At 49.9% G+C, this 26,311-nt stretch overlaps 1 protein-coding gene across 1 annotated transcript; it reads left to right on the forward strand.

Moving 5' to 3' along the window:
• CTNNBIP1 (catenin beta interacting protein 1) lies at positions 1–24,753 on the forward strand. The gene is made up of 4 exons (XM_083163498.1): positions 1–265; positions 10,742–10,847; positions 12,321–12,411; positions 20,676–24,753. The coding sequence occupies exons 2-4, from the start codon at positions 10,752–10,754 to the stop codon at positions 20,732–20,734; spliced, it is 246 nt and encodes an 81-aa protein (XP_083019624.1). The 5' UTR covers positions 1–265; positions 10,742–10,751; the 3' UTR covers positions 20,735–24,753.
• The last annotated feature ends 1,558 nt before the right edge of the window (positions 24,754–26,311 follow it).

The raw sequence follows: 26,311 nt of genomic DNA on the forward strand, positions 1-26,311 counted from the left end.
CTCCGTCCTCGGCCCGCCCCCCGCCAGGCTCAACTTCCTCCCCTCCTCCTTCGTCCGCCCCGCCCCCTCCCATGCTCAGCTCCCTCCCCTCCTCCGTCCTCCGCCCCTCCCTCTCCCAGGCTCAGCTCCACCTCCCTCCCCGGCCGGCGGTGACTCCCAGGCTCGGGCGGAGAGAGGCCGCCTGATATCACCGCGTACAGGCCGGAGCCAGCCACACGGAGACCGGCATAGGAGCCGCAAAATCGGCGGCCAGGGAAGCAGCACGGTGAGTATCGGCCCGGAGCGGCCTCTACCCGGCTCGGCTGCCCCTTTGTCTCCAGCTCCATCCGGCCTGATGGATCTCCGTGTCCGGCTGCTCCTGATGTACATGGGATGTTCCCCTAATGGTCTTCCCTGCATGCTACATATACTGCACACACTACATGCTACATACACTGCACACACTACATGCTACACACTCTGCACGTAACACACTACATGTTACACACACTCTACATGCTACATACACTGCACACACTACATGTTACATGCTTTGCACACACTACATGTTACACACACTGCACACACTACATGCCCACTTCCTTCCCGAGCCCACTGCACACACTACATGCTACATACACGGCACACACTACATGTTATACACTACATTCACATACTACATACACTGTACACACTACATGTTACATACTACATACACTGCACACATGTGCTACATACACTGCAGAGACTCCATGTTACATACTACATTCACATGCTTTGTACACTGCACACGCTACAGGTTACACACTACATGTTACATACACTGTACACACTACATTCACATACTACATACACTGCACACATTACGTGCTACAGACACTCAATGTTACATACTACATTCACACGCTACGTGCTACCTACACTGCGCACGCTGCTTGCTACCTACACTGCGCACGCTGCGTGCTACCTACGCTGCGTGCTACCTACGCTGCGTGCTACCTACGCTGCGTGCTACCTACGCTGCGCATGCTGCGTGCTACCTACGCTGCGCACGCTGCGTGCTACCTACGCTGCCTGCTACCTACGCTGCGCACGCTGCCTGCTACCTACGCTGCGTGCTACCTACACTACGCACGCTGCGTGCTACAGCCTTTACTGTCATATTAATGTATTTGCTGGAGTTTTGAGTTTATAAAGTATGTCAAAAATACAAAGAATATATAAAAAATTATTATTTTTTATAGTAAAACCTCTGTAGTAAAAAGTCTATGGCAGGTGAGGCAGTGCCTCACCTGCAGCACCTCACCCGGCTACCTTTTCTGCACATCTTATCAAAACGCTGCAAATCTCCAGCAGTGTATACTGCCACACATGTGTATAATGCCGGCATGTACCCACAGGCTTATATACTGTGTGCATACCTGGCTCTGATACTTGCAAGGGATTCCTCAACCATTTACCTCACTGCACGTCCCTGCTACATACACTGCACGCGCTACATACTACATTCACATGCTACACACTACATTCACATGCTATGTGCTACTTGCGCTTCCTATCCATTATATTGCACATAACCTATCCGCTGCACTATGCTTCATACATCTATACACTTTACATGTTACATTTAACCCATCCACTGCACATATTACATAACATGCTACATGCATCCATCCATACATTGCACTGCACACATTACACGCTACATATACACTACACGGCTGTATCCTCCCGCACATTACATGTTACATACATTGCACACCTCGTGTACGTCCATCTACTGCTCAGCACGTGGTGAGCAGTAAGGTGAGAATGTTCCTGTGAGGTTCATGCCAGGTGTATACTCTTATTAGGGTGGGTCATGCTATAATATTGCACGTCTATCAGTATATAATATGTAAAGTTCCGTACACACGGGGGAGATATATTGCTCAGTTTCTCCTTTTCATCAGCGATCAGAGAATGGGGCTGAAAACGGGAGCGTGCACCCGGCGAATTATCGCCCGGGCACACACCCAATCACTGGCAATATGGTTGCCAGCGACCATATTCCCAGCGATTTCAGCCCCTATCTCCCCGTGTGTACACAGCATTAGTGCTCCAGTGGCGGACCTTTTTATTAGGGGCAGCCTGTGCCTGTTGGTACCGGTCATGTTTCCCTGTGGCGATTCTGTGTATTAGGGGCAGCCTGTGCCTGTTTTATGCCCAGGTACCAGTTATGTTCCCCTGCAGTGGTCCTGTGTATTAGGGCAGCATGTGCCGGTTTTGCCCGGGTACTGGTCATGTTCCCCTGTGGTGGTCCTGTGTATTAGGGCAACCTGTGCCTGTTGTGCCAAGGAACCAGTTATGTTCCCCTGTGGCGGTCCTGTGTATTAGGGCAGCCTGTGCTGGTTGTGCCCGGGTACTGGTCATGTTTCCCTGTGGCGGTCCTGTGTATTAGGGCAGCCTGTGCTGGTTGTGCCCGGGTACCAGTCATGTTCCCCTATGGCGGTCCTGTGTATTAGGGCAGCCTGTGCTGGTTGTGCCCGGGTACTGGTCATGTTTCCATGTGGCGGTCCTGTGTATTAGGGCAGCCTGTGCTGGTTGTGCCCGGGTACTGGTCATGTTTCCCTGTGGCGGTCCTGTGTATTAGGGCAGCCTGTGCTGGTTGTGCCCGGGTACCGGTCATGTTCCCCTGTGGCGGTCCTGTGTATTAGGGCAGCCTGTGCTGGTTGTGCCCGGGTACCGGTCATGTTCCCCTGTGGCGGTCCTGTGTATTAGGGCAGCCTGTGCTGGTTGTGCCCGAGTACCAGTCATGTTCCCCTGTGGCGGTCCTGTGTATTAGGGCAGCCTGTGCTGGTTGTGCCCGGGTACCAGTCATGTTCCCCTGTGGCGGTCCTGTGTATTAGGGGAATGGGATCATTCGTCAGACTGCATTTAGGTCTACAGTCATTAGGTCGACCCCACTAGGTCGACTGGCAGGAAGGTCGACCTGACTTAAGGTCGACATGGGCCAAGGTCGACATGACTTAAGGTCGAATTTGCATAAAGGTCGACATGAGGAAGGTCGACTGGTCATAAGGTCGACATGGGTTTTTCACTGTTTTTTGATCCGAATGTCGACACAGACACAGTTGGCAATGAGAATCGGACCCTCGCATCGCTCGCTTCGCTCGCAATGCTTCGGGCACGGTGCCTCGCTGCGCTCGGCACACTATTTTATTCTCCCACCACGCCCTAGTGGATGGTAGGGCATGAAATACCGCCTGTCGGCACATGTCGGCTCAAAAAACAGTGAAAAACCCATGTCGACCTTATGGCCAGTCGACCTTTCTCATGTCGACCTTTATGCAAATTCGACCTTAAGTCATGTCGACCTTGGCCCATGTCGACCTTAAGTCAGGTCGACCTTCCTGCCAGTCGACCTAGTGGGGTCGACCTAATGACTGTAGACCTAAATGCAGTCTGACGAATGACCGCATCCCGTATTAGGGCAGCCTGTGCTGGTTGTGCCCGGGTACTGGTCATGTTTCCCTGTGGCGGTCCTGTGTATTAGGGCAGCCTGTGCTGGTTGTGCCCGGGTACCAGTCATGTTCCCCTATGGCGGTCCTGTGTATTAGGGCAGCCTGTGCTGGTTGTGCCCGGGTACCGGTCATGTTCCCCTGTGGCGGTCCTGTGTATTAGGGTAGCCTGTGCTGGTTGTGCCCGGGTACTGGTCATGTTCCCCTGTGGCGGTCCTGTGTATTAGGGCAGCCTGGGCTGGATGTGCCCGGGTACTGGTCATGTTCCCCTGTGGCGGTCCTGTGTATTAGGGCAGCCTGTGCTGGTTGTGCCCGGGTACCGGTCATGTTCCCCTGTGGCGGTCCTGTGTATTAGGTGCAGCATGTACCAGTTATGTTCCCCTGCAGTGGTCATGTGTATTAGGGCAGCCTGTGCTGGTTGTGCCCGGGTACTGGTCATGTTCCCCTGTGGCGGTCCTGTGTATTAGGGCAGCCTGTGCTGGTTGTGCCCGGGTACTGGTCATGTTCCCCTGTGGCGGTCCTGTGTATTAGGGCAGCCTGTGCTGGTTGTGCCCGGGTACCGGTTATGTTCCCCTGTGGCGGTCCTGTGTATTAGGGCAGCCTGTGCTGGTTGTGCCCGGCTACTGGTCATGTTTCCCTGAGGCGGTCCTGTGTATTAGGGGCATCCTGTTTTATGCCCAGGTACCAGTCGTGTTCCCCTGCAGCAGTGTGCTGGGCGCAGCCTGTGCCAGCTGCCCACCTACAGGACAGCATCCGATTCTCCTGCCTGTGTGACCCCAGACCAGCCTGAAGGAAACGATGCCGATGACTGTATGCACCAATTACATCGCTTTCATCTTGTCAAAATGTATTTTTTTCCTGCAGCGATCACACTTTCACAGGGCAGCCTGGTGCTTGTAGTCCGACAGCAGCTAACAGGGTGTCTATAGCAAGGTAGATCTTTCACAGTGTAAAAAGGGTCGACATGTAAAAATGTCGACAAATGTTTAGTGTGTCAAATTGTAGGTTTCATTATATGAAGCCCCAATTACTGTGCTGTGTCCCCATGTGTGGTGCGCAATTCTGGGGTCATGGATCCCTGCTCTGATCCCGTTAGGTTATCTGGCTGAATCGTAGTCCATGTGGAAGCTAAAGTATATAAAGGGTTCCAAGAAATGACAACACTTGAGTTGACCATTGTCATGTCAACCTTGACTGTTGACTGATCCTCCCGATATCTGGCAAAAGAACGTAATTATGCGAATAGCACACTCCCGTTATGGAGAATGGTGTTAACTGGATCGCGGTGGGGAATTCAGTTGTTGTTACCACACGATGAAGCCATTTAGTTGTTGCTCTGTACGGACACGATTACCTGCGGCGGTAACTTCAGCTCCCGGAGGTGGCGAGCGCTAGTGGTTGATTGGTCGGCTGTTTGGCGCAGAAGCAGCACGTTCCCATCATGCCCATAAGTTTCATTGTTTTATGCATATTAAGCCTGAATGTGATTGGCTCAGGGTGAGGAAGCGGCGAATACGACTGCGGGACGTCCAGGGATACTCCTGTGCCGTTACATGTGGGAATACCGGATGCATATGTTAATAAGTGTGTGTGTGTGTGTGTGTGTATATAATATATATTACAGAGCGAGCACGCAGTATGTGTACAGTATATATCAGAGAGAGCATATGATATGGTCCCAGATGCACTAAGCTTCAGAAGTGGTAAAATGGAGAGTGATAAACAGCCAGCCAATCAGCTCCTACCTGTCATGTCACAGGCTGAGAAAAATGTCAGGTAGGAGCTGATTGGTTGGCTGTTTATCTCTCTCCATTTTATCACTTAGTGCATCTGGCCCATATACAGTATATACATAAGGAAAATGTAAATCTAGGTCTTAGAATATAATTATTACAGGTTTTAGTACACTTACTGTACATCTGTGTGTGTGTGGGGCCTGTAGTCTGTCACAGTGCCGGGTGGTTGTGTACAGTGCAGCATGTGGCACAGTGATTGGCATTGCTGTCTCAGTACACTTACTGTACATCTGTGGGTGGGTGGGGCCTGTAGTCTGTCACAGTGCCGGGTGGTTGTGTACAGTGCGGCATGTGGCACAGTGGTTGGCATTGCTGTCTCAGTACACTTACTGTACATCTGTGGGTGGGTGGGGCCTGTAGTCTGTCACAGTGCCGGGTGGTTGTGTACAGTGCGGCATGTGGCACAGTGGTTGGCATTGCTGTCTCAGTACACTTACTGTACATCTGTGTGTGGGTGGGGCCTGTGGTGTCTGTCACAGTGCCGGGTGGTTGTGTGCAGTGCGGCATGTGGCACAGTGGTTGGCATTGCTGTCTCAGTACACTTACTGTACATCTGTGTGTGGGTGGGGCCTGTGGTGTCTGTCACAGTGCCGGGTGGTTGTGTGCAGTGCGGCATGTGGCACAGTGGTTGGCATTGCTGTCTCAGTACACTTACTAGTGTACATCTGTGTGTGGGTGGGGCCTGTGGTGTCTGTCACAGTGCCGGGTGGTTGTGTGCAGTGTGGCATGTGGCACAGTGGTTGGCATTGCTGTCTCAGTACACTTACTGTACATCTGTGTGTGTGTGGGGCCTGTGGTGTCTGTCATAGTGCCGGGTGGTTGTGTGCAATGTGGCACAGTGGTTGGCATTGCTGTCTCAGTACACTTACTGTACATCTGTGGGTGGTTGGGGCCTGTAGTCTGTCACAGTGCCGGGTGGTTGTGTGCAGTGCGGCATGTGGCACAGTGGTTGGCATTGCTGTCTCAGTACACTTACTGTACATCTGTGTGTGGGTGGGGCCTGTAGTCTGTCACAGTGCCGGGTGGTTGTGTGCAGTGTGGCATGTGGCACAGTGGTTGGCATTGCTGTCTCAGTACACTTACTGTACATCTGTGTGTGGGTGGGGCCTGTAGTCTGTCACAGTGCCGGGTGGTTGTGTGCAGTGCGGCATGTGGCACAGTGGTTGGCATTGCTGTCTCAGTACACTTACTGTACATCTGTGTGTGGGTGGGGCCTGTAGTCTGTCACAGTGCCATGTGGTTGTGTACAGTGTGGCATGTTGCACAGTGGTTGGCATTGCTGTCTCAGTACACTTACTGTACATCTGTGTGTGGGTGGGGCCTGTAGTCTGTCACAGTGCCGGGTGGTATCCCCTCTGGGCTGGGTCGGGGAATGTGGAGCCATTATTGGAATACACAATGATAAGAGTCATTTAGTGCATCACTTGCCCGGCTGAGTCATTCTGGGGCACCTACAGCTGGTATTTCCCTGCAGGAAGGTTCCAGGTTTCCTTTGGTTCCATTAGTGTAGATGCTGGCTGGCATTACTTCTCTCCTGGACCCTCGGCTCTGGGGGGGGGGGGGGTGTCTGGCACAGTACTGTCTCCTCTTATGATGGGCACAGTACTGTCTCCTCTTATGATGGGCACAGCTGTGCCCCGGGGTATAGTCAGAGCCTTGGTTATATCCTTGTACCCTGCTCCTGAATGTTACGTCTCAGTGGCCCTGTCCTCATTCTGCTCCCTGGGAAGTGCCCTGACTCCGCGCAGCAGGCCCCCAGAGGCAGGGGTATGTGTGCAGGGGGCTCCTGTAGGTACGTGGATGTGTGTGGTATACATTTAGAAGGGGGTGACCTCGCATTGTCAGGGGTGAGTAGTGTAAGTGATCTCGGAGCAGCGGTGGCTTTGGCCCACACAGACTGGCACCCGTTGCAGGACCTGCCAGTGACATGGTAGGTGGTGAGGAGGGAGGTAAGTAATATGGATGTTACGGTAGGTGGTTATCCATGGGCTTCATTATGGCGGCCGATCTCATGTATCCTCCTTCACATGCTCTGTATGCGCAGCCTGTAGACGTCCCAATGGCAGGTGGGCGAGTATGGCCGTGGGTAGGGTGGGAGCTGGATTCCTCGCTCTCCGATTGCACAGTCCACGTGATTTCTCATTGGAGGTTCTAGATTGACTGTTATTTCAGTGTACATGAGTAGGGTATTGCCGGGACCTCTTCATAGCCGTAGTCTTCTGTTAGGAGAGGTTTTGCTTACAGTCTCCTAGGTAACAACGGTTCAGCAACAATAACCCAATTGGACCACAGTCAGCAACAATGCTACGAATTGGATATAGTTATACATCTGCTTTATGGTGCACACATACGTGTTTGCACCATCTGGCCTCATACATACGTGTGTTGGAAAAACAGCGTAGTCAGCACGTTGTATATGGTCATCGCTGTAGCACAGCATTGATCCGTCTCTGTACTATGTATCTAATGCTCTTTCCCATGGGAAGCTGCTGGATCTTACGGAGTGGTAACGTGATGTTGGCGTGAGGCGCAGTGCATGCTGGTCAGGGCTTCCGTGTCTTAGTGCGGTTTCTACCAGCGTGTATGTAGCATGCTGCCGGCTGCGTCACATGACTGCGCCGCTGTGGCAGGGTCGTTTTTTTATTTCTGCACTTTTATGTTTTGGGGGCTAGACAATTCATTTACAGCTCCAGTCCTCAAATGACCCTAGCAGGTCATGGTTTCAGGATTTCTGTGTCACATACGTGATACATATTGAACCTGCAAAAAAAATGAACTTGCTGATCAAAGAAATTCACAATACAGGATTAAAGAAATTCAGAAAACCTGGCCTGTTGGGCCGACTTGAAGGTTGGAGCTGGTGATCTCTGCTCCGCGGCCATGGGAACAGCTGTATTTGCCACGCAGCTGGTTAGGGGCACCGTGTCACTCACTCTCGGACAGCTGGTACACTCTGGGCGCGGTGCCATGTACCAGGGGGAGAGGATCCCACCGCGCAGCTCCTGCTAATGTGAGGTCAACCCGAGGTTTCAGGTCTTCATTTCCAGGAGGAAGCCATGGGTCCCTTACACTGTGAGGTGGTCTCTATTTATAGATATGTGGCATATTGCAGCCATACTCTGTCACACACCATGCCATGGCACAGCGCGGGTCAGTACGGGCACAGCAATCCTGCTAATGATACATAGAGAGGCCGGTTATATGTAACACTCCTGTACTCCTGCTTTCCGATACTCTGCTGATGTAAGTATTAATGGACTATTGTGGCTGCCTATGGAACATATTTAGTACAGTTTCCATTATGTGTCTTCTCTTCCCCATTATCCCTTTATTTGCACACATCTTTTATTGATGATTCTCCCACCCGTCCTGTAGGTGGGACAGTCTGGACTCTGGGGGATTATCCTGGTCCCATCTGCCGTAATAAATAGTGTGGGACTTTGACACTCAGGGTTTGGGGAACAGTGGGGGCTTGGCCATTGAACTATGATGAGGAAGTTAGGGGCAGTGTTAAGGCTGGTGAAGTGATGGTGTCCAGTGATAACGCACCAGCCAATTGGCTCCTAAATGTTAATTTATCAATCCCAGTCTGTGAATTGACAGTTAGGAGCTGTTTAGCTGTTGCCCCTTAATTCTGTAACCCAGATACAGCTGGGCTAGCGGGATAGCCTGATATACTGTGTGTGGCCCATATATACTGTTTGGGTCGCACATATACAGATGTAGTCAGGCTCATCCCGCTGGCAGTGCGGGCATACATGGCAGTGCCTTGGGACAACTGAATACGCCAAGCTACATCTTTCCGCAGCCCAATGTATCTCATGTGACGTCACATGAACCCGCATCAGTACGCTGGCACACTTGCTGCGACAAGGCCACTCTGCGACCAAGCGCGGCTACATCTGTACCTGCCGTGATTGCCTTAGGTTCCAGCAGCTGTCTCTGGAAATAGAAGAGATCATGTGGAACTAATTTGGCCGTACCGGTAATTACAATACTCAGGGCCTGGTTCCCATTGCCTGCAGCCAAGTGTTACCCGCGCTCCATTATCCTCGCAGGTAGTTATATTGTTGTGTCATAACTGGAGGTGACGTTCTCGGCGCTGTGACGTACACGGCGGCCACAGTTCTCGGCGCTGTGACGTACACGGCGGCCACAGTTCTCGGCGCTGTGACGTACACGGCGGCCACAGTTCTCGGCGCTGTGACGTACACGGCGGCCACAATTCTCAGCGCTGTGACGTACACGGCGGCCACAATGACTCTTCTCCTATTAGTGCCGTCTGTCGTGCGTTACAACATCCAGAACGCTGCGATTGGTACGGACACAGGAAGCTGCATTCTGCGGAAATAGCAAAAGTAGTCTACAAAGTCTCTGGCGGCAGGATAAGGCGCAGTGCAATGAGGACGGCGCGTGGAAATGCGTCAGATGAATAACAAGACTAATGTGTAATTGTCATACAGTAATGATAATGCAGTCTGATAATACTGTGACGGGGGGGGGGGGTGACAGGTGCAGTAATATAAGCAGCGGTACCAGCCGTCTATATCCCCATAGGGGCTGCATGTGCTTATCCGGTTCTGCACACTCAGCAATCCTTCCAAGTCCTGTGTGTAGGAGGAACGTTCCCGGGTCTCACACACACACACCCCTGCTGGGTATGTTGTGACACATTTGGTAACGGTTGCATGACGTCATGTCCAAGCCGGGCGTGGATCATATTGATGACTGTGCTTAGGTCAACCCCAGCAGGTCAAGATGCACACGGTCAACATGCGTCACTATTTTGTATGTTAATCTGTTCATTTGATCACACGGACTCACAATTAGTGTACCCTCATACTGCTTGGCGCACTTTACCACGTCAAGTCCAAGGCCATGGGAATGGCATAGTATGAAAACATTCCACAATTTAAAAAAGTGAAAAGCACGTCAACCTTTTCATGTGTCGTCCGTTACGGAGTCAATATTTCACATTCGTTGATGTGAACAAGCTTAATGAGGGATATAGGCCAATAGCCTTCATTAAGCTTGTTCACATCAATGTATAGTGGTATTGACTGTTGACCCAAAGCCCGGATACCGCCAAAGCCAGTACATTAACATTGCGTGACGGTGGAGAACTATATAACAAAGGCCGCCGTCGGCAGACTGGACTGTATGCTTACTCCTCACACCCATGTAACATGCTGTGTCGGCAGCCTGGGGTGACGCTTATTGCATTAAATATAGTTTGGGTTTATTGAAATGATTTCTCATAATGCAGCACAGACCAGGCAACACTGCCACCTGCAGGTGAGCAGCGGGACATCACCGTACACACCTGTGGTTTCTCCAGATGCAGTGAGTGTGGTGGGTGGAATTATTGCCACGTATATCTGACTATAACCTTTGTCTTCAACATCGTGTCCTTGTATTGTGGAAGGGACGGAACGTCTAATGGGCTTTTCTTACTGTCTGTTACAGGGAGCAGGGCATGAACCGCGAGGGGGCTGCCGGGAAGACTCCGGAAGAGATGTACGTCCAGCAGAAGGTGCGGGTCCTGCTCATGCTGCGGAAGATGGGTTCCAACGTGAGTACGGGAGAATGTGACCGCTAGCGGGTGGGATAAGTGCAGGAGGGTGGCATTTATTGCGGCATGTGACGACAGCAGGACTGAATACACTACACTACAGCAGTCCGGGGCCGGCCCCCGTGTGGAGCTCATGTCCGGGGCCGGCCCCCGTGTGGAGCTCATGTCCGGGGCCGGCCCCCGTGTGGAGCTGGTGTGGAGTTGGAGCATTGCGTACCGTGATCAATACTTTCATCGGTACTTATGTACTAACTGGGCTGCCGATTTTGAAATCGGGTCCATCGCATCGCATCCGACCATATCGCATGCGATGCGATGACCCGATTTTTCCATAGGATTCAATGTTAAAATGGACTGAGTCCATTTTAACATGGAATTCAGTGGGAAAAAGGGGTCCTTTTCATACCCCTACTATCTAAGTGGGCATGGAGATGGATATAAACCTGTGGCGAGCGTAGCGAGCCACCGAGCCCGAAGCGTGGCGAGCGGACACAGAATACCGGCCGCTCGCCACAGGTTTATATCCAACTCCATGCCCACTTGGATAGTAGGGGTATGAAAAGGACCCCTTTTTCCCACTGAATTCCATGTTAAAATGGACTCAGTCCATTTTAACATTGAATCCTATGGAAAAATCGGGTCATTGCATCGCATGCGATATGGTCGTATGCGATGCGATATTGCATCGCATCTGATTGTATGCCTTTAAGTTAAGGCATTCAATCAAAAAATTGGCAGCCCAGATAATACATAAGTACCCTTTCATCTCTATCTTTTGTAAATAGCTGCATATTACGCATGCGCAGAGGGGGGTAAGGAGGTCCTAAACTTTGATCTGTTACCGAGAGAGGGATTTAAAGTCCTGTAGCACAATGGTGTAATACCTGATCACCTGGCGAATGTACCAACGACAAGATGTTGGGAAAATGATAGTGTAGGTCCCTATAAATGTAGCATGGACTGCGGTACTCCTGTCACCCCCGGCAGGTGAGCCCCCGGTATTGTATCTTTCTGAGACCCCTCTGGTAAGAACGGATTACGCTTCCTGGTCTATTGCGCTGCTTCTGGGCTACGCTTCCTGGTCTATTGTGCTGCTTCTGGGCTGTCATCACTTCTGATTGCCCTGCTGCATATTCATTTGTTAACAGTTTTATATTGTGCCAGCGTGATCCGTTCTAGATCCCTGGCCATGGTTCACCTTCACCTGGGCTTATCCCCTGAGCCGCCCTTTGCATCCTGGGCAGCAGTAGTGCAGTGTGCCGGCTTGTCGTCTCAGCTCAATGATGCCGCCACGGTGTCTGTTATATCCTCGCTGGTATATCTGGCACATCTGGTGTTACTGGGCCTGATCCTTGGGTAACGCACCCTAGGTCTGCAGTCTGTGACTGTACCGCGCACGTAACCCCTCGGCCTGACTTATGTGATGAGCCAGCAACAACTGTCATTAATTTGGTTTGCATTGTGTCCCTGCAGCTGACGCCCAGCGAGGAGGCGTTCCTGCGGTCGTACGCAGGAGTGGTGAATAGCCAGCTCAGCCAGCTACCCCAGCACGCCATTGATCAGGGTATGTATTATACGTGTTTAATCTTAGGTTATTATTGTGGAGCATTTATTTCCATGGTGCGCTGTAATGTAGTATCGCCTTCATCCACTAGGGGACACTGGAGGCTTCAAGACCATGGGGTATAGATGGGTGTTAGGTAGAACTTCAATTTTTTTCGGGTGTGACTGGCTCTCTGATTCCCCAGTTTTAGAATTGTGCCCAAGAGCCGGATAACTCTTTGGGCTTCTCCTTTTTTAGGGAGATGTTGAAGCTTATGGAACAGACGGACAGGCAGACGGCTTCAAAGAGTAACAGCCAATAAGATTCTAGCTGCCATAGTGGACAGCCAATCAGATCCTAGCTGCCATAGTACAGGCTGTGTTTGGAGTTTGGCTTTATCTCTTAGTAACCCTGCCTATGGCGCTGCTGGGGACCCTATTGCTCTGTTTGCGCCAGGATATCTGATCTCAGGGACCACTGTCCCTAGGGTGCACCCAATGCAGTGGCATGCGGCTTATTTCAGGTCCCCATCGGCCAGCACGGCATGGTTCTGTGAGCGCATCAGTTATCACGGCCCGGTTCCGGATAGCATCTCCACTAGCGCCAGGGGAGTATTTTATAATGGGTGCAATGTACATGGTGCACATGGGCCCCTGAGTCCCAGGGGGCCCACACCTCACATTCTGCACCCATTTTATTAATACTTACCCCTCTGGAGTCCCACGATGAAGGCAGCAGCACTACCAGAATGGTTGAAAACATGTTTACAGTACCATTTACTCGGAGGTCTGTGCATAGGCAGTAGGGTAAGCGCCCTCTAGTGGTCACTGTATTGCACTGTGCGGCGGGACACTGTGACCGGAGGAGGCTTATGGCACTCCTCTTCTCATAAATCGCCACCGGCTAGCACACACGGCCAGGTACAGGGTTATAAAAGCATAACTGCACTGAAATGTGTGAATGTTCAAATGTTCTCTGTACAGTGCTGCGGAATATGTGTGCGCTATATAAACAACTAAACATAAATACAACACCCATGCCTGGTAAACATAGAATGTGACGGCAGATAAGAACCACTCGGCCCATCTAGTCTGACCCTTTTTTTTTAAACTTGTTACCTCAAACCATGTTTGATCCTTATTTATTTGTAAGGATATCAATATGCTTATCCCAAGCATGTTTACATTGTGCTACTGTATTTGCCTCTACCACCTCTGATGGGAGGCTATTCCACTTATCTACTACTCTTCTGTGAAGTCATTGTTCCCTCACATTTCCCCTGAATCTTCCTCCCCCTAGTGTCAGTGCATGTCCTTGTGTTCTGCTGCTCCTCTTCCTGTGAAGAATGTCTCCCACCTGCACCTTCCTCCCTCTAGTGTCAGTGCATGTCCCCGTGTTCTGTTGCTCCTCTTCCTGTGACTAATGTCTCCCACCTGTACCTTCCTCCCTCTAGTGTCAGTGCATGTCCTCGTTTTCTGCTGCTCCTCTTCCTGTGAAGAATGTCTCCCACCTGTACCTTCCTCCCTCTAGTGTCAGTGCGTGTCCTCGTGTTCTGTTGCTCCTCTTCCTGTGAAGAATGTCTCCCACCTGTACCTTGTTATAACCCCTGATATATGTGAAAGTTTATATCATGTCCCCCCTTTCCCTTCTCTGCTCTAAAGTATACATATTAAGATCTTTTAGTGTTTCCTGGTACGTTTTGTGATGTAGGCCATGCACCATTTTAGTTGCCCTTCTTTATACAGTCACTAATGTATTTATATCCTTCTGGAGATATGGCCTCCAGAACTGAACACAATACTCTAGATTAGGTCGTACCAATAACCTATACAGTGGCATTATTACTTCTCTTTCTATTGCTGATACCTCTCCCTATACAACCAAGCATCTGACTTGCCTTCTTCATTGCTTTGTTACATTGCCTACCTGCTTTTAAGTCCCCTGAAATAGTGACCCCTAGATCCCTCTCTTCCTCAGTAATTTCCATTATTGTGCCATTTATACTATATTGAGTCTTTGGATTTCTGAGACCCAAGTGCATGATTTTGCATTTTTTTTTGGCATTAAACTGTAGTTGCCATGCTCTTGACCATTCCTCTAATCTACCTAGATCATCAATCATTTGTTTTACCCCTCCTGGTGTGTCTACCCTGTTGCATACCTTTGTGTCATCTGCAAAAAGGCCGATTTTACCCTCAATTCCATTTGCAATATCACCAATAAAGATATTAAAAAGCACCGGTCCAAGTACAGATCCCTGGGGTACCCCACTTGTAACCTGTCCCTCCTTTTACTATACTCTGTTTACTACAACTCTCTGTTTTCTGTCCTGCAACCAAGATCTCATCCATTCAACTATCTTAGAATCCAATCCCAAGCTTTCAAATTTATTTAACAGTCTGCGATGTGGGACAGTGTCAAAAGCCTTACTAAAGTGTAGATAAGCTACATCTACAGCCCCCCCTTTATCTATTAATTTAGTCACCCAGTCAAAAAAGTATAGAAGATTTGTTTGACATGATCTTTCCCCAGTAAGCCCATGCTGTTTCGGATCCTGTAAGTTGCTGGTTTTGATATATTCTACAACTTTTTGCTTTAAGAGTGTTTCCATCAATTTCCTTACTACTGATGTAAGGCTCACTGGTCGATAGTTGCTTACCTCTTCCTTTCTTCCACTTTTGTGCAGTGGGACTACATTCGCTGTTTTCCAGTCCTCTGGGATTACTCCGGTAGCTAGTGACTGGTTGATTAATTCTGTTAATGGTTTTACCAGCTCTCCTTTAAGCTATTTTAGTATCCTTGGATGTATCCCATCAGGCCCCATTGATATATCCACTTTCAGTTTTGAGAGTTCTGTGAGGACTTTCTCCTCTGTAAATGTAATTGTTTCCCCCTCATTTTTCTGACTATACTTGCAACTTAACTGTGGCCCCTTCCCCTCTTTCTTTCAGCAGTGAATACTGAGCAGAAATAATTAATATGATCTGCTATTAAATTGTCTCTTTAGTCTTATTCCATTTTTTGTTTTTCTCCTTTCACTTATATACCCCCAAAAATGTTCTCCCCTTTACCCACTGACTGGGTCATTTTCTCCTCAGCCTGTGCTTTTGCACATCTGATTACCTTCTTAGCCTCCTTCTGTCTAACAAGATACACCTCTTTTTCTTCATTATTCTTCATGGTTCAGCCTGTGCGCAGGTACACTTGCTAAATCCATGATTCTGGGGGTCCCCTCCACAGATTCCCCCGACAATATCCAAAGAGCTGCTCCTTTTTTTTTTTTTTTTAACATTTCCAGTTTCCACTGAATTAGATGAACTCTTAGCCATAGCCTGGACAGGCCTGAGCGTTATTGGTGGATCTGTCAAGCAATGGGAGGTAAGTCCACTTATCTATCTTCTGCTGCTCCTGGTTCCTGCAGGTCATACTCGGGACCATGGTTTTGGTCCTTTCTTGTGCCCGCAAAGTTCAAAGGCCGTTCGAGAGGTGGAGCCCCTCCCACTAGAAGGGCAAGAGGCCATGGTCGTGGTGCAGCATCGGTGTCCCACTGGGACCTTAAATCCGCCCCTATGCATGACAGGCTTTACTCACTTCGGGGACCCCCTGGTGGGAGCACACTAGTATTACAGTGACATCTGTACAGGGACCTGTCCGGATGCTTGGCTCAAGGCTTTCTTCTCCCAGGGATACAAAATGGATTTACAATTTCAACCTCCATATCGATTTTTCTTTTCCCCCTACAGTTTTGCCAGATTCCGAAGAGCCACAAGTCTTTTTGCCGGAGGCCATCACCAAGCAAGCTTCTGGCGGCATCTGTACTGATTGCCGTACCATGCCAGGGATTTTATTCCAGCTTGTTAATGGTATGGAGAAACGGACACTTGGTCAGGCCGATCTTAAACCTTGAAGAACCTAAATTCATATTTTTGCTGGTATTTAAATTCAAGGTAAAGTTCCTCCATTCACTTATGGCAGGGCTGGAGGCAGGCGAGTTCTTGGTGTCCATGGACGTGACTCCTGCACATCCCATTCTGGCCGCCTCACCAGGCATTTGTCAGATTCCCGATGAGTCTCCCATTATCCGTTCCAGGCCTTACCCGCCGGCCTTTCATTCCCTAAATGGGTGTTCCTGAAGGTCATGTCCGTGATAAGGACCATACTGCCTACACGTCCCGATTGTCCCATACCCGGATCTTCTTATAAAGACACAGTCCAGATAATGGAGGTTGCACTATAAATTGTGAATGTCTATTTAATATCAAACCGATGGATAATAAGTGACGTGCGCAGTTACGTACTGTGTCTGTAAACTTAAACCCATTCTTCCGAACTACGGGCAAACTAAAGCGTAGCGAACCTTATTTGTGTATCGAACACGCTAAACCGATCCCCTGATGGCGGTATCCTTTCGCAGTACTTAGTTATAAGTAAATACACCAGGTTTAAATTACTGTAAACCTTTCCGCTTATTGCGAATAATACACGAGACTTTGGTATAAATTCCCGAATAAGGGTACAAAGTTCTTAACCATATATTTGAGTCCCTAGCGGACAAAAGGGGATTACAGAAATATGTAATAACAGATTATACAAATAACCTTACAATACAAACAATATATAATGAAAAGGGGGAAAAACAGATATAAATACAGCCAGCATACAACTATAAATACAATAGAAAGAACCGGTACCGTCTCTCAACATGGTGCGCTACTCGGTCCGAGTATCTGTATTAAATCCAGAGTACAGTCCAAGATAGAAGATAGAATGAGAGTCCTTATGCTGTGCTCAACATTTTATAGGGTCCAGACTAAAGGGGACAGTAAAGTTCTCCATTGGCCAGGAGGTCGGGTTTCGCTTCTCCTTGATTGGTACAGTAGAATGCACAGCGGTGTCTTTGTCCACAGGCTTCGTCATAGGTCTATGGGTCATGCTGTGCGACCTGTTTTATCCGGATCTTTCAGCCATACTGTCCTCATGGCCATGTAAAACATTATATATGTATTTTGTCCATGACTTCTGACTGGTAATCGCTGCGCACTTTAAGCAATCACCAGAGCGCTGCGCATGAGAGACGGAACACACAGATGCGAAATATGTCCAGCGGAAATCGTGTTTTACCATTATTACTATGTGTGGTGATTTTAAACCAGTGGTAGCCAACCCTAGCCCTCGAGAGCTACCAGCAGTTCACATTTTCCAGACAACCTAGCTGCTGCACTCATTAATCACTGACACAAAAGATACACAGATGGAGCTAATTAGCTCACTTGTGATTCTGTGAGGAGACCTGCAAAACATGCACTGTTGGTAGCTCTCGAGGACTAGGGTTGGCTACCCCAGATTTAAACCATATAACTATTTTATTATTTGTGAGTATGAGTCTGTGTATTAGTATGGTGAGTGTGGAGTATGAGTCTGTGTATTAGTACGGCTGTGCACAGGGTTCGCACAATTATTCCTTATTGTTTCTATACTCTATTTCCGTAACTGCGAACCAAAATGCCGGCCATACCATGCAACCGTGGAGTAGATGCAACTAGACTTCGACAATATAGACTCACACTGGGTTACTCCAAACTGCCTTTGGGTCCTAAACAGTTGTGTCCAGGGCTTGGGGCCAGATAGAAGGGGCAGGATCACTAGGAGGACAAAATATAGGTTTAAGGTTGTAAAACTGAGGTGTTTACACCAAACGCGTCCACTCTGTCTCAGCCGAGCACCAGAAGTCCCAGCATGGTAAAAGCTAGTTGCCGGGGTAAAAATCTTCTTTAATACAAAATCTGGTATTTGCGTAACCCAAAGGTTAAACTGTCCAGTGATGTGGTGGTTGTAGTCCTCCCTACAGCCGCCATGTGACCGGTTAGGCCGGGGTTCCCCAGATGGAGCTGGGTAATCCTCTGTATGCTACATAGAACTCGCTCTCCATAATGACCATGTTGTGTGGCGCTGGACAGCGTGATGGGACCAGATAATGGTTTTCAGCGCACACGAGCTTTGTTGTTGGACCATAATGCCACTTCTGTTTTATGGTGACATTTGGGGCATACACTATATAGGTTACAAAGCTGCGGTTTTAGGCTTGTACCTCTCCATTCTGACCACTAGATGTCACTGCAGCCTCCTGTATACGCTCATGCTGTCTTTTGGGCCTACTATGTAATTGTTCCCTTATTTTACCAGTAATGTATGTAACATGTTCTCCAGTAATACTGCTGTAAATGTAACCTCATTAGCATGTGGTGATTGGGTTCTAAGCAATCAGATGGGTAATTGGCTACTTAACCAACATAAATCTACACTTAACAAGGCCGGCTGTGGTTCTATATGTGAGGTATCACAAGTCCCAGCTGGACCTACTGCTTAGACGTTTGCTTGGTGGTCTTACAAGTGTTGCGGTCTCTGGGGTGAGGCGGCGGCAGAGACCTCGTCAGTTGTACTATTGTTACCCTGAGTTTCTGTAGTCTGTGTGAATTTACCCTGACGCCACTCGTCAGTAACTGGCGCTACTTCTAGAGAACAGGACTAAATGTCACTGACTCACCTACAGCAAATCCCAGGTTATGTTCGTGCAGATGCTAATATTAACCCGGTTGAGTGAAAGGTGCTGAGAGAGATGCAGTCCCCTGCAGGGCATTGCTGTACGGGCGGTCTGGTTCCCATATACCCCTACAGAGTACAGTATACTGGGAGTACTAGTGATTGATTCATCTGGTGCCTGTAATCGGGCGGATTGCCGAGCGGGTCCCCTGATCTGTGATGCATCGTCCTCATTAGCTAGCTGGTTCTGTGCCCTCGCAGCTTATCCGTCCTGTCGCCATGGTAACTGGAGAGCGGGCTGCTGGTGACGGAGGCTGTTCCCAGTAGGATTGTGATGGGGGGAGGATTATTAAAGAGTGGATCTTGGCATATCCCCTCGCCTGCCTGTCACTGCACACAGCTCACGATTCAGAGCCGAACGCTCGCCCAATCTGTCGCGTCCTGCGCCCTGTCTATTGTTCCACTCATAATGGTTCTGGTCTCCTAACTTCCTGATCGTATTGCGCAGGGGACAATATCATAAATAAAGTAAGGGGTGGGGGGGGCAGTAGTTTAATGGACTGGTCGCATAAGGGGCTGTAGTCGCTTCGGCTCCGGTTGTGTAAATACGGTATAACGGTGACAATATATGTCCTTGGCTATACATGGCTGCCCGCTGTTACCTACAGTGTAACATAGTTTGGTGGATTCTTAACACTGGTATCTGCTACCTAGGGTGACCAACTCATCCCTTTAATCCGGGACATATATTAATTACACAGGTTCTGTGGCAGTTTAAAACCAGGTGAAAGCCAGCCACAGAACCTGTGTAATTAATATGTGTCCCGGATTAAAGGGATGAGTTGGTCACCCTACTGCTACCCCGACAGTATCACAAAGTATAGTGTCAGAGTCCGGTATCGGCCAGGTGCACCAACGCTTTGTACTTAGTAATTCCCCCATCTCCAAATGATGATGAAGGGGGTCTATGTACTAATCCTTGGAGAGAGATAAAGTGATCAGAGATAAAGTAGCAGCTAATCCGAGTCTAATTCCATGTAACAGGCTGTGTTGTAAAAATGGCATTTGGGGGCTGATTGCTTTGACTGTTGGTGGCTTTGACCAGTTCAAGTAAGTTGGCGATGGCTGGTTCTCTCTCGCTCTCTCGTCCTGTGTGTGTGTGTGTAGCACACTGCTGTATTTCCTATACCAGGTCCTGACCTTAAGGTGCAGTACAGTCCAGGTTTTCAGGATAGCTCTGTGAGCACAGGTGCCTTTTTTTTTTTTTTTTATTGCATCTGCTCAAGCATGGATATCCTACACCTGGGATAGCCAACTCCAGTCCTCGACAGCTAATGTTTTCCAGATCTCCTCACAGAATCACAAGTGAAGTAATTAGCTCCACCTGTGGATCATTTATAATGTGTCAGTGAGTAATGAGCGCACCTGTGCACCTGCGAGGTGAGCTGGAAAACGTGAACTGTTGGTAGCTCTCGAGGACTGGAGTTGGCTACCACTGTCCTACACTGTTGGTGCACTTTAAGGGCTGAGGTTGGGACACGTGATTTATGTATATATATTTGTGTGTAGGCATCTAATTTGGGAGATGAACCAGTCTTTAGATGGGAGTGATAGACTGATGGCAGACATTGATTGATCTCACTGGTCCCCAATGAGGGGGTTTCCTCTCTGAGCTGGGGCCGGCTCTGGTAGATATGATGTCACACTGTAACTGCTGCTCACACGTTTCTCCTTCTGTCTTGCAGGGGCGGAGGATGTTGTTATGGCGTTCTCCAGATCAGAGGCAGAAGACAGACGGCAGTAACCGCACAGCAGCCATTGCCAAAACCTAGAGCACAGGATGGGGGGACAGAGACCCTGGATTCCCGGACCACAGGCGGCACCTGCTCTGGAAGATCCTTTTCTCCTGCTCCCCCTGACGTTTTTACAGCCTCCCCAACTTTCTTAAATTAATTTGTGGCACCCCCTCCACTACGTACCCAGACTCTCCCTGCCGGCTGCTGTGCTCTGCTTCCGTAATCCGCACAAGGGAGGTGATCCGTACCGCAAGGCCTCATGGGAAATAGCGCGGCTGACCCCACGGAGAGTGGACACCTTCTGCCGGTGTTTGAGCCGTTGCCGGCAGAATCCTTTTTTAGCTTTGTGATTTTATTTTGATGATTATTATTTTTTGTAACATTTTATTCATCAGCGTCGCGCCCATTCCTGGGATGAGACTTTTGTCGACACTCCCTACTAATCCGGCCGCGCCAAGCGGGCGATACGCAGAGTCTGATTGGGATGGCTGCTTGTGAGGTCTGTGCTCGTCCTCGGATGTTCTTATACTGACTTTTAGGTTCATTTTGTAATTGCAATATTTGTGTTTTTTGTTTTTTTAATGCCGGAGCTTTGGCAGATACAACACTGTGTTTTTGACTTGAAAGAAGTGAGCCTTTTGTAGTATTTATTACAGAGTGGGGGAATGATGACGTGTCCTTGATGATTTGTCTTTGGAAGTACATATCAATACTTGTATTAGGTGATCCCGGGGGTGCTGAGATTAGGGAGGTTATTCTTATTGGCCGGATTACTCAAATGCTTTGTTGTTTTAACCTATCATGACGCTGCGTTTTCAGCCGCCCACCTCTGCCCCTGAAGTTTCTTTGTTGGTGGAGCTGGAATTTGGATTTACCCTTATTTTGGGAGCTGTTGCCATAGACGGGGTAGCTAATGATGGTTAGTGATGTTACGTGATACTAATGAACCAATAAGCTGCAGTATCGTTGGTGTTAGGTGCGTCCGCAATATGGCGGCTGGGTGTAAGTGGCGGAAGTTACGGTCTCTATGGTACAGAAATTTACTTGCACCTCTGTGGGGAGATTCCGTCCAGCGTATTACACTATAGGTCACTAGTGGAAGCTGTCCCTAGGTGGCATTGACCATACTGGCTGCAGGGGATCCTTCCTTAGACCGGTGAGTGCTAATGTCTGGTCGGGGGTGCAGTCAGAATGTGACGCTATGGGCGTATAGATCCCTGACGTGGGGTAGAAAGGGGTAAGGTTACTGGTTCTCTCCACCGGTGACCAATGGGGATTGGTGAGCTCCCGTTATCTGATCTACATTTAGAAGAAATTTACAAAGCAAAAATAAAATGTTGTAAAGGAACAGGATTAGTCTAGCACAGGCCCAGAGTTCGGTGCTCATGCATCCATCCTCCTACATGGTAACATGGGGCTCCCACCGCCAGGTAACCCTGCGGCTTCTCATTGTCACGCCTCCATCCTCCTCTGCTACATGGTGACATGGGGCTCCCACCGCCCGGTAACCCTGCCCCTCATATGCAGCTTCTCATTGTCACGCCTCCATCCTCCTACATGGTGACATGGGGCTCCCACCGCCCGGTAACCCTGCCCCTCACCTGCGGCTTCTCATGGTCACGCCTCCATCCTCCTACATGGTGACATGGGGCTCCCACCGCCCGGTAACCCTGCCCCTCACCTGCGGCTTCTCATGGTCACGCCTCCATCCTCCTACATGGTGACATGGGGCTCCCACCGCCCGGTAACCCTGCCCCTCACCTGCGGCTTCTCATTGTCACGCCTCCATCCTCCTACATGGTGACATGGGGCTCCCACCGCCCGGTAACCCTGCCCCTCACCTGCGGCTTCTCATTGTCACGCCTCCATCCTCCTACATGGTGACATGGGGCTCCCACCGCCCGGTAACCCTGCCCCTCACCTGCGGCTTCTCATTGTCATGTCTCCATCCTCCTCTGCTACATGGTGACATGGGGCTCCCACCGCCTGGTAACCCTGCCCCTCACCTGCGGCTTCTCATTGTCACGTCTCCATCCTCCTCTGCTACATGGTGACATGGGGCTCCCACCACCTGGTAACCCTGCCCCTCACCTGCGGCTTCTCATTGTCACGCCTCCATCCTCCTCTGCTACATGGTGACATGGGGCTCCCACCGCCTGGTAACCCTGCCCCTCACATGCAGCTTCTCATTGTCACGCCTCCATCCTCCTACATGGTGACATGGGGCTCCCACCACCTGGTAATCCTGCCCCTCACCTGCGGCTTCTCATTGTCACGCCTCCATCCTCCTACATGGTGACATGGGGCTCCCACCACCTGGTAATCCTGCCCCTCACATGCAGCGTCTCATTGTCACGCCTCCATCCTCCTACATGGTGACATGGGGCTCCCACCACCTGGTAACCATCCCTCACATGCGGTTTCTCATTGTCACACCTCCATCCTCCTCTGCTACATAGTGACATGGGGCTCCCACCGCCCGGTAACCCTGCCCCTCACCTGCGGCTTCTCATTGTCACACCTCCATCCTCCTCTGCTACATGGTGACATGGGGCTCCCACCGCCCGGTAACCCTGCCCCTCACCTGCGGCTTCTCATTGTCACACCTCCATCCTCCTCTGCTACATGGTGACATGGGGCTCCCACCGCCTGGTAACCCTGCCCCTCACATGCGGCTTCTCATTGTCAGGCCTCCATCCTCCTCTGCTACATGGTGACATGGGGCTCCCATCGCCTGTTAACCCTGCCCCTCACATGCAGCTTCTCATTGTCACACCTCCCTCCTCCTCTGCTGTATGATGACATGGGGCTCCCACCACCTGGTAACCCTGCCCCTCACTTGCGGCTTCTCATTGTCACACCTCCCTCCTCCTCTGCTGTATGATGACATGGGGCTACCATCGCCTGGTAACCCTGCCCCTCACATGCAGCTTCTCATTGTCACGTCTCCATCCTCTGCTGCACTGTTACAGCTGGGCGGAGGACACCTTAGAATCTAGATGACACGCTGCTGCACTGTTACAGCCCGGTGGGGGATGGCATACTCTGACACGCTGCTGCACTGTTACAGCCCGGTGGGGGGTGGCACACTCTGTGACACGCTGCTGCACCGTTACAGCCTGGTGGGGGGTGGCACACTCTGACACGCTGCTGCACTGTTACAGCCCGGTGGGGGGTGGCACACTCTGTGATACGCTGCTGCACTGTTACAGCCCGGTGGGGGATGGCACACTCTGACACGCTGCTGCACTGTTACAGCCTGGTGGGAGATGGCGCACTCTGTGACACGCTGCTGCATTTTTATAACTTGTCTGCTGCCAGTACAGAATAGAACCCTAATGAGGAGAATTGGTGACATCTCTCACTGATGTGACAGCGTCTGTAATTTATGATCATGCCTTGCTGGCGTGTGTGTGTTGTATTTGTAGTGTGTACACGCATGATGTGTGTAAGACACTGTGACGGTCACACATTGCCACCTGTGCTGCTCCGTTACGCGTGTCTGTGGAAATACTGGAGCTGGTTTGGTTGGCAGCGTAAGGTATACCTTCTGTCGGGTGCTGGTAGCGGCCAAGCGTAACATGGCGCAGCAGTCCGTAGAATCTATGTACTAAGAATTGGAGAGTGATAAACTACAAGCCTGTAACATGGCAGCAAGGCATTGATCTGCTGCTACTTTATCACTTTTCTATGTGTAATACATCTGCTCCTTTGTCTCCGGATCCTGAGGTGCAGGTGGCCATGCGGCTGGGGTGTAGGATACAGTGTTCGTGTGTCCTGTGATTGCCTGTTGGGGACAGTATGTGGGCTGTTCACCTAGTGGTATTGACACTGGGCCACCTGTGATTTAATACCGCATCAATGTATTGCGTAAGGCTGGGGTCTATCACATCCCCCCCAGTGTGTGCACCCCGTGAGCAGTAGTGGGCCTGCATGTCTCACCCGTCATTGTAACAACACCACATAAATCTGCTTCTCGCGTCTCATGTGCCCTGGACGGCAGCAAAATATATAATAATTCTACCCACATCCTTCTCTCGTGTGTGTTCTCTGTTGTCAGGCTACAGGGTGAGCAGCGAGTGAGCCTCACGTACAATGGGTAATAAAGTATGTAATATTATGGGTGTGTATTATGAGATAGATAGTCACAAAGTCGACATGAGGTGGTTTTTTTTTTTTCTCCATATATCTTGGTGGCCATGAACTCCCATTTAGTGTAACACACACACCCTCACGTGGCTGGACGCGCTCGGCAGGCGTTACAGTTCTGACTTGTAGTCCACGTCGTTGGTAAAGTATGTAAAAAGTCCCCCCAAAAATGGATAAAATAATGAAAAACTAATGTCGACCGTTTCATTTTAACTTGTTCGTGTCGACATATTCACTGTTGACCTGAATGAGTAATATATAATCTTATTAATATCACTCTTTGCTCATTTAGGTATGGAGGAGTGTTACAGGGATCTGACTGGTAACAGTGTCTGTGTAGTCTGGCGATAGGTCGACCTTCACCTGACAATGGTTGACGCATACAGTATGTTTTAGTCAAGTTTTTTTTTAGCAATTGCTTGATTTCCTGTCACCGTGGACTACAGCTGGGAATGATTATCTGCACAAAGCATGGGGTGCGAGGCAAGCCTGCGGGGTCCATTTACTTAGATGGGCGTTCTATTGAAGATGGGATGTTGCCCTTAACAACCAATCAGATTCTAGAATTTTAGAAGATAATAGAATTTCATTTGTTGCCATCTTCAATAGAACTGCCGTCTTGGTAAATGTTGGCATGTGATAGTATATATTTACCACATCATTTTGACACTGAAAAAAACAGTGGAGCGTTGTCGTGTCGACTTTTTGACCCTGTTGACTTAATGTGTGTTGACCAATTGATGGTCTGCCTACACGTTGTAGAACTTATATACGATATCTGGACTTTGGGTTGACCATTAAAAGGTCGACGTGGACAATAGGCGACACGTGGTAAATGCTCACGTGTTAATGGTCAATACATAAAAAGGTTGACATGTTTCATAAACTTTGCCATCCACGTGGACACTATTTGGGAATGGTAGAGTGGCCTGAAGCAGGGTGAGTGAGGGGGACGCTAACTGGAGATTTATGGGCTTACATTGCATAAATGACAGGAACCGTGAGGTAATCGAGCAGGTGTGGCAGCCATTTTGGGTCATCAGTGCTATAGCTATATGACCTGTCAGGTGCACTGCACATTACTGCTGTCAGTCTCACTCTCCGCTCCGGCCTGGAAGGGACAGGCAGAAACTTGCCCCCTGTTGTAGTGGGCGCAGTGTATATGGGGGCTGCCGCAGTGGGCGCAGTGTATATGGGGGCTGCCGCAGTGGGCGCAGTGTATATGGGGGCTGCCGCAGTGGGCGCAGTGTATATGGGGGCTGCCGCAGTGGGCGCAGTGTATATGGGGGCTGCCGCAGTGGGCGCAGTGTATATGGGGGCTGGTGCAGTGTATATGGGGGCTGCCGCAGTGGGCGCAGTGTATATGGGGGGGCTGTTGCAGTGGGCGCAGTGTATATGGGGGGCTGTTGCAGTGGGCGCAGTGTATATGGGGGGCT

This window comes from Crinia signifera, chromosome 19 (assembly GCF_055691185.1).
Source record: "Crinia signifera chromosome 19, ASM5569118v1, whole genome shotgun sequence".
NCBI lineage: Eukaryota > Metazoa > Chordata > Amphibia > Anura > Myobatrachidae > Crinia > Crinia signifera.

Excerpts from the sequence above, each read along its gene's own strand:
- CTNNBIP1 (XM_083163498.1), top strand. The coding sequence starts at position 10,752 with ATGAACCGCGAGGGGGCTGCCGGGAAGACTCCGGAAGAGATGTACGTC. Across the intron at positions 10,848-12,320 it reads TGCGGAAGATGGGTTCCAAC|CTGACGCCCAGCGAGGAGGC; the intron begins GTGAGTACGGGA and ends GTGTCCCTGCAG. Across the intron at positions 12,412-20,675 it reads CCAGCACGCCATTGATCAGG|GGGCGGAGGATGTTGTTATG; the intron begins GTATGTATTATA and ends TCTGTCTTGCAG.